Source organism: Rhinolophus sinicus, linkage group LG04 (assembly GCF_036562045.2).
Source record: "Rhinolophus sinicus isolate RSC01 linkage group LG04, ASM3656204v1, whole genome shotgun sequence".
Taxonomy (NCBI): domain Eukaryota; kingdom Metazoa; phylum Chordata; class Mammalia; order Chiroptera; family Rhinolophidae; genus Rhinolophus; species Rhinolophus sinicus.
Genome location: NC_133754.1, coordinates 58,443,905 through 58,453,130, shown reverse-complemented (window position 1 = coordinate 58,453,130; position 9,226 = coordinate 58,443,905). Strand labels below are relative to the sequence as shown.

The window sequence follows — 9,226 nt, the reverse complement described above, 5'->3', positions numbered from 1 at the left end:
TTCAGCACAGGTCAAGTTCAAATGCTTTGTGCTGCCTGGAAAGCGACTGGGCCAGGAAGAAGTCCAGGTGGTTCTGATTGGGTCTAGAAGCACACGACTTGTCCAATGTAGAACCCAATCGATTCCAAAGGCCTCTGCTCCTGTCCTCTCTGTCCAAGTTTCATTCCTGATGGAATGCAACTCCCAGCTCAAAGGCAAAAACTTTGATTTCTTCTTCCCACCTACCCTACTCACAAAAAGTCATAAGAAAAAAAAAAGGCTGGCTTGGAATAGAGGCCCTAGAGATTTGTTTGGACATCACTCGTCCTTTATAAATCAACATTTTAGTGAGTTAAGTGCACATGAGTCAGAAACACAGGGTCACATTTCCTCTGAAATATTTGGGGTGAGGGTGCAAAACATACTCTGAATCTAGCCTAATCCAAAGTCAGGAGGCAGGCCAGGCCCTTGTCAAGTCTCCCTTGTCAAGTGTCCCGATATTTGGCCCAGCAACCAGGAACCCCAGCTGGTCTGGACAGAGCTGTAGCTCACAGCCCTGAATTCCTGTGACGGACTCCTGACAGCCCAGACTCCAGAGGGCACAGCTGCCTGAGGCCTGCCTGCAAGGGGACCCCGCACGGGGGCCCCATAATCGATACCAACCATACCAAAGGCACTGTGATGGGCCTTCTCTGGCAGGCAGAATATGAGGCAAGCGATAATGAGAACAATGAAAGGGTCTGACATGGAAATTTCAGTAGGAAACAAGCAATTACATGAGAACAAACATGCCCAATGCCACTCACAATCATCCAAACACATAACAGTGATTATGAAAACGAGAGCAACAAATGCAAACTTGGAGCAGTCTGCGTTTTTGGAAAGAGTCCTCCTGGGGCAGAACAACGACCCTCCCTGGGCACATGTGTGATTATGTGCGCGTGCGCCTTTTGAAACACATGAATTTCATTTGACTTGATGTAAAGCTGGATCTCTTTCTTCTGCAGTTGAAACCACTTTTCCTGAAGAAACACATTTCCATCCACCAGGCGGAGAGGAAATAGTGAGTCAGAAAATAGGATTTTCTGTGGACCTATTGTAAGTTCAGTCTGAGGCTTGCTGCGAAATGTCCAGACCCAGAGAGAACAGTCCCCTGGCGGAGAGCTGTGCTCTCCAGCTCAGGGTGAGGGGTCAGATGGAAATGAGGAGGGTCTAGGATGCAAACGTTTTGCTTGGAACCAAACCGACTGGGACACACAAGCTGTCCTTTTTCTTCAAGAGTCACAGCACAGTCAAGCCAGTTCTGAGGTATTTCAAGTTGAGTTCTTTCTTTCCAACCCGTTGAGTGGAAACAAACGCAACTGCGGGTCCTGGTGTACATCTAAGCTGTCCCTACCTCGTCTCTATCGTGGGATGCCTTCAACACCCATCTCCAGCTCCATATCGTAAGAGCTGGAAGTCCTGGCACTGCAGGAAAGAAGCATCTGAAATAAGGAGGCTGCTGGAGAGAATTATGAGAGGACAAGGAGAGTTTCCATGTGGCGGCTGGCAAGTTGGGGGCAGAGCTAGGAAGGCTTCATGCTGACATTAATTTCAGTTTACAGGCTGGTGCTTATTTTTTCTCTAGCCACTTACAAGCTGCCTCCTCCTGTTCCTCTGCCTCCTCTGCAGAGGCCGTGGGGCCTCCCTGAGGCCTGGCCTAGGTCACACAGAGCCTCACTTGCCATGCTGGAGGGATGTACTGCTGGTGGAAGTCACGGAGTGACGACCAAGAATGGCAGCCAAATTTAGTGGCCTCAGCTGCCAGCCTTGGGAGGCAATGCTGACCTCACAGGAATCCAGTTAATTCTGTGGAACCTACCCTGGATGTCCCTCGGTCACATTGCGAAATAGGCACTTGGGTTTTTGCCTGTGATAACTTTATTCCTTCAGATTATGGGCTTAATCTTTTAGACAGAGGCAAAATTACCCAGAGCTGCATAAACTCTCCAGAGAACTAGGCAGCAAAAATGGAAACCAGGGCCCTTAAACCAGTTCTCACCCCTAATACATTTCCAGGTCCAAACAGTGACAGTGGATGCCATTGAGAATTAGTAAAAAGTGCAACAGAGATGGGATCATGCACAAAGCACTTCAGTAGGGTCTCCTCTTTCCTTTCTAATTTTATGTTATTTTATTTTGTTAAGGAAATCTAACATGCAGTTCTGGGTTTTGATTGCTTTATCTTTAAGTCCTGATATCCATGGAATCTCGGAGAAGCCCTGGCCCAGAACCCCACCTAGCGAGCCAATGAACAGGCTTCCTGAGCATGCACAGATTTAGGGCCCAGGACTCAGGTGCTCCAGGGAAGGGAGGAGGTAAGAACCTTACCTTAGAGTTCACAACTGCCCACAGCAGAGCCTAGCTGAAACCCCAAGGACAGAACCATGAGAATACCGAATCCTTCACCTTGCCTCTCCACCCCCCCATCAATTCTGGTGCTCAGGTAATGGAAAGGTCACCCTACCTAATTAAAACCACGTGGTGGGGTTTCAGCCGTGGAAAATTGCTGGATCCTTTCTCCTTCTTCCCACCTCCTTTTTCTCTCCTTAAACATACACATGCAACTTTCCCTCCCTGTATTTAAGCAAACAACTCTCTCCATGATTAAGTACAGCCCCTTCTTATCTAAATAGTCCACAGATGTATAAAAGACACAGGAGCTTTCGGCTCCTATTTGGAGCTTGCTCTGGTACCCATCTTCTCCAAACCTACAAAAGGCAGCCTTCCTTGGCCTTCGCTGACAGAAATTCCTAACGCCTGTTCCCCCAGTAAATCAGGCCTGCTTGGCAGCCTGTCCTCAATTTATCAAAGAGGTGGGATTTCCCCTCCAGATACTTCAGTTTCTCCCCAACCCCCTTTGCTTGGCCTCTCCCATAATCTGAGCTTGAAACTGCCCAGATGTGAACAAATGGAACATGAAAAGTCCCAATTCTGTTGTCAAATTCTGATATTACTTTAGAGGCCGAGGTAAATACCACCAGTTGGTTAACTCCCACGACCCCTGGTGGTCCAGAACTGGGGGCTGGGGAGTTTGTTTGGGAAAGCACGGAGACCAGATTGCTAAAGCTTTGCTGAGGAAGGAAAAAAGGAAGGGATCTGTGAGTTTCCAAAATAAATGCAGCCTGAGGAAAAAGAACCCACTCTCAAGGCCCGGGGGCACAAGTGAAATCTCCTGAGTGGGTTGAGAGGGCTAGCCCCCAGCTTTGGGTTTCTAACTGTGATTCTTCCCCAGTTTGGTTTTCTTTCCAACCCAAAGCCTGGCTAGTATTTTGAGTCCCTAGGAGATAGGCTATATATGGGGACCCCAGGATGGCGTTATTACAGTAGGGAGCAAGGACACTGCTGAACCCTGGCAGCCCCTCTCTCTCGTCCCTGAGAGCCTAGCTATTCGGTATGCTCTGCGGACCAGCAGGTCAGCCTGTCCCTTCACCAGGAAGCCCATCAGAAATGCTGAACTCCAGCCGCACCTCAGACCTACTGGACGGGAATCTGCATTTTAACCTGGTCTCCAGGTGACTCACATGCATATTAAAGTCTGAGAAGCACTCCTTAGATTAGATGTACCCAGCTATTAAGGAGTAGGCTCAGTCCCTCCCTTATGTATCTAACTGACCTCTATTAACTAATACCTAGTAAGAATAGCTCACAGAACTTCAGAAAGGGCTGCAGCAATATGAAGTGAGTGGGGAGAGGCAGAGGGGAGATACCGAAATAACCTCCTGCCTCTCATCCCTAAGCCACTTATGTCCTACTAGAATGTTTTGCAAAGTAAGAGCCAGTGAACTGCTGGCATCTATTAGTTCTAATGCTAGTTCTAAGTTTGAATTCTAGGGCTCCAATGGCAAACCTGCCAAATCCAAATTTATAGGAGGTAGAAGCCAGAAACTGCACATTGGCAAGTTCCCCTCGGTGAGACATACTAAGATTTAAGAATGATTCTATTTCCTTTGACTACTATTTGAAGATTTCTTTCTCAGGACCGACAGTACATTGCTGGCATTTTGGACACATTGTGGGGAGATGGCCTTAGAAGTTAGACCAACCTAACTTGGTTAACATAGTCACCCTTCACCTCTTTCTGTCCCTGGGTAGGAGAGCACCTGTATATTTCTCTGAAGAAATGTGGGTGCTACAGAGCTTGAGGGCAAGGCTGCTGTTTTTTGTGCTGCCAGCCCCTCTTAGGCCCAAGGTACAAGCAGTCCCGACCCCTGGAGACCACAAACTCCAGGGTGACTCCAACAGCTGAAGCCAAGATGCCTTTGCACACACTTCATCGTCCTTTTGCTATGTGTTAAAAAACACAATTTCAAAACAGCAATAGGAAATTATGGGTCATGGTGATGGGGCTTCAATGAGGGTGACAATGACATCCACACCTAGCCTAAAAGAGAGTTTTCTTCTTATTAACCACAGGGGAACTAAAAGGAAATGTCAGTATTTTCCTTGGCTGGGCTAGCATGTCATTTCACCCATCAGGTACACTAACATGGGAAAATCTTTCCATACTGGAGCACAACTTTAATGGAATTTTTACAAGTCCTCATACCATGCCTGAAAAATGGTGTCTCTGTGCTTAGGTGTGGTTTTGTGTGACTTGGGAGTATTTCCTCACTTCTAGGTAAAATTGCCAGTTGTCTGAGGTTTGGAAGTGCCTTGTTAATCGGGGAATGACATCACTGAAGTTGTCATCGTAATTGCTTACAGAATTAAAAGTCACATTGAACAATTCCTTAGGCAAGACGCACATAAACTAATATGAAACAGCCTGGGCTTGGCAAGGGCCACACTCCAGTCCAAAGGGACATTCAGTGGTAAGTCGCATGTTGTTCCCACGTGACTGGAATTTAGGGGCTTTGGGTTCTAGTTCCAGCAATGCCATTGACCTGGGAGCTCCTAGGTCAAACTCTTTGGGAACGCCTAGCCATCTCACATCTTAATTTCTCCATCTGTAAATTAAAGGGGTGGGCCTGGTCTTCTCTCAGGTCTCGTGTGGGTCTAAGATTCCAGATACCAGAGAGTTTACAAATTTTAGTTGGTAATTTTAACATTGACTTGGCTGGAGGAGAAATAGCATCTGAAACCAGGAAAAGAAACTCAGGCAGGATTGAAAAATACATTCTTGTAGAGCAAGTATTTAACCTTCTCTCTGATCTGAAACACACACAGCCAGGAGAAACAGTGCGGGAAGCTATGCATAGGAGCAGATGGGAAACGTGGGATGGGGGTGAGGGTAGCCTGGGGTGCCTCCAGGAGCGTCTCCAGCCCACACATTCACAGTTACCCTCTGAAAGCTATTACACAGAAATCAGAAAACATCACTGAAAAAAATCAAAAAGTGGGGGGGGGGGGTATGTGTGCAGTGGAACAAGGTGAGTGGTGTATCACTGGGGGGAAAAATTCACAACTCACATTATCATTGATTAATTGAGTGATTTTAGTCAAGTGAATATTGATACATGGCAGGAAAAGCATGAAAATAAAATGAACACATACGGGAATTACTATTAACATAAGTGATAACATCAAAACATCTGGTAAAATGCAGTTAAAAAAACACAAATGAAATGGAATGTAAAACATTTTCACAGTATTCAAAGCTTTTGTAAAAGATTTAGACTCTAAAAGGAGTGCTACATGAAGGAACTAGAGGAAACAGGAACTTCGTCTGTGTCCTATGTATCTGCTGGTGACAGGTCAGAATGGCCAGTCCATCATTCCATGGGAGCCACCTAAGGCGTGCTTCTAAAACAGACCTGAGCCCACTGCATCAACAGAGCAACTAGTTACCTGGAGTCTGGTGAGAAGCACAGATCTGAGGTTTGGGAAAAGGTGTTTCTACACTTTACAGATGCAGTTGGAGCTCTCATTGGATTCTGCGTTGGGGAGACCTTGGTGCTAATTCAGTGGCATCAAGAGCCAACTGTGGACATTCTTAAAGGAAAATGTTCTTGGAATCCTCACTTTGCTTGCTCTCTTCTAAGATAACTACTAATACTTTTCAAAGACTGAGCTGAGTTCTGCCAGTGACCTCAGATTCTACCCAGAATGTTTTTTTAAACCTTTACAAACATGACCTTTGCACTAGCAATAATTACCAAATCACATACAGACCTCCTCTTTTGGAAACCAATGACCATGCCAATGAGTCTGCACATTGGTTTGGTTATATCCTTTGTTGAGAAATACAAAGGTTTGTGATAAAAATGCAGCTTTGGGTCCGTAGCCTCCCTGAAATTGCTGATGTGTTGCAAAGTTGGTGGATCTCTCAAATCCACAGTAAAACTCAAAGTCTGTGGTTGGGGTGAAACATGCAGCTACAATTCACATTTCCAATTTGTTTTGAACTCTTTCTGAAAATGTCCCTTCTACCTGAGAATTCCCAGTTAGAGTTGCACAGCATGACCACCTATTCTTCCATAATCTTTCTGCAGTAACTGCTAATACCCCACATAAACCCCGCTCCCAAGGCCACCGCCTTGGACAGAGGGCCCTGTTACATGATGCGCTCTGTCAAAACGAGGAGATACATCAGATACATACGATCACTGAACTTTTCAGTTAATCAACAAAAACTAAGACCCAGATCCATGCACTCATGAAATTGCTCGGAATTTTAGTTGATAATAGGAACGTAGAATATTTCTAATTAACTAATATATATATACACATTTTTAAAAAATCCAAAATTACAGGTAAATCACTTAAGGTCCCCAACGCTTTATGATTAAAGGTCAGAGAGAACCAAAAAAAAAAAAAAAGGTAAATGATGGGATCACTAATTGTGAAAGGTTAATTACATCAGGATAACCCTCAGGTAGGTAACAAAGTTGGCAGGCTGATTTTCAGACTAGAGTCTTGAGAAGTTAACAGAATCTTCCACTGTTTCTGTGTCAAGCCAAAACCATGGGGATAACACTGCCCAGCCTCAATGCAACAACCAGACTGGGTACAGCCATTCGCCCAGAGGTACAATCACTAAAGTCCTAGAGGTGTTACCGAAAATTAAGAATCAGGCTGCGGGGAAGAAATTAACATTGATTGTTTAGAATTACTTCCTACACACTGAACAAGAGGAATAAAGTTGCTTAAGTGAACAGGTTTATATACATCACTTATTAAACACAAGGGTTTTGAGAAATACCTTAGGGCACTCAGGAAAAACTGCAGAGATGTGTTGCCTTTGGAACTCTCTCCTTGAATGGGAATACTGTGGCTTTTCCTCTGCAGAAATATATATATATATATATATAATGCAGGAGGACAAGGGAGGCTGGCTGTTCTTAATTTCTTTGCTCTACAGCCAATCAAGTTTAAAGGAATCAATTTCTTCACAGGAAAGAAAAGAATGGGAAGCACGGCGAGCTCTGGTTGGTTAGCATTGTTTTGGGCCCAAAGCATGGCTATGCTACCAGGCCAATCCAGCTTCCACCCAAAATGCCTAGTAACAGCACTGCTCTGCTAGAAAGTAGCCTCCAATGCACCAAGAGACCCTGCTCTTAGGATGCCTTTCAAATGTTCACTGCAGACTTTTTTTTAAACAAACTTTGAAAAGTCAGTGGGCTTTTTATTGTTCTTTTTTAAAAATGTGAAACAAACAAACCAATGAAACTAGAATACTAAGCTCTTCACTCAATTAGTTCACCCTGACTAGCAATATGCTGGACTGATCTAAATGTTTTTTTCTTTTTTTCTTCTTTAACTATGCTTTTTGAAAACCACTAACCATTGCCTTCTAAGTCTGAAAATCATCATCTCTCTTAGGCCATGGGTCTGGTACCATGGTGTTTCCTTTTCCTCACACAAAGGCGGGCACGTGCCACCCTCCACATTGTCTGGAGGTTAGATCATGCACTGGGGCTGATGTTAACTGCCACTCACATGGCATCTGAGACTGGCTGATTCATAGCAAAAGACAATCACATGGAAAGGCCGAGCAGGCATGACCTCCCTTTGTTTTCACTACTACATACTGTTCTTGTGCTTTCCTCCCTGCACCTATTACTTTCTGGAACTGAGCTTAAGTTTTAAGTATGGTGTGTGTGTGTTTCTGTCTAAAGCCGACAGAAAGAGAAATTACTCTGCAACTGAAAGCAATGTGTCTTACCAACAGTTACAATTTTCTAGTTCCAAAGGCACAGATAGAGCCACAAGCAATTTGTGATGACACAAAGAAAATTGCAGAACTTAGTTTTTGCTGCTGTCTCTTAGTTTTGCCTAACCCCCTTTTATTACTGGCAAAATCGTCTTCTGTAGTGATTGTGTCTCTGGGTGACTGTGTCACTGGTTGAAATGGTTTTTCACCTCCTTTTATTTATTGCCATGGTGTTCCACATTGCAGATCTTAGAAGGCTTCCTAATCTAAATGGTTTTCCTTACCTGGTGTGTGGCTTTAAATATTGGCTATACTGGGGTCTGGAGCATGGCTAGGGAGGGGAAGAGTGGGGATGCTGCAAGAGGAAAGCCAACTGGATTACAATGTCTTCTACCCACAGAAGGAGCAGTGAGTTCCAGGGTTGTCTGCTCAGCCCCCACCCCTCACCCCAACCCATGCTCCCTCCCCAACCCACCCGGTGAGATTCACTTAAAGACCGACTGGAAAGTGGGACATTCGTGATTTTTCATTCTCTTCATGAAGTTTTTGAATTCCTTGTTTTTCTTGTCCCACTTGTGGATGGCCGTCAGCAAGTATTGGCTCTTCACTTTCCGGCCCATGATGAGAAAATGGTGGCTGAGGTTGTCCAGCTGGTGGCAGGGACAGTCAGCCCCGTTTTTCAGGTACAGGACAAGCTTCTTCAGTTCCTTCTTCTTGATGGGCCCCAACTTCAGGGGCTTCTTCTTCTTGGGGACAATCTTTTTGTCACCATTTTCTTTTTTCACTTCTTTTATTTTCATCCTGAGTGCTAGAGATGGTGAGGGCAGGGAAGGGAAAAGGAAAGAAGGGGGGAGAGAAAGCATTTTAGAACACAGCTTTTCATCTAAAACAATAACCTACACTTATGGTCGAGAGGTGGGTGAAATGAAAGGCAAAGAGCAAGCAAAAGAACAGGGCAGTTTTAGAAATAAGAACCAAGATCTCCATTACCTTTACGTACGGATGCTGCCCCTAGATTTGTGCCTAACTGTATTTCAATAGTTGCCACAGGGCACCATAAGAGTCTCAAACACATTTGCAAAACCAAATCGTAGCTTTCTTTTTTAACTCAGC

At 44.8% G+C, this 9,226-nt stretch overlaps 1 protein-coding gene across 1 annotated transcript in view; it reads right to left on the bottom strand.

The window, feature by feature from the left end:
* Positions 1-5,437: 5,437 nt before the first annotated feature.
* Positions 5,438-9,226, bottom strand: part of SFRP1 (secreted frizzled related protein 1) — a 48,913-nt gene continuing 45,124 nt past the window's right edge. The window contains exon 3 of the mRNA XM_019742135.2: positions 5,438-8,921. Coding sequence (XP_019597694.2) covers positions 8,599-8,921 — 323 coding nt within the window. The 3' untranslated portion in view covers positions 5,438-8,598. The remainder of the gene's footprint in view (positions 8,922-9,226) is intronic.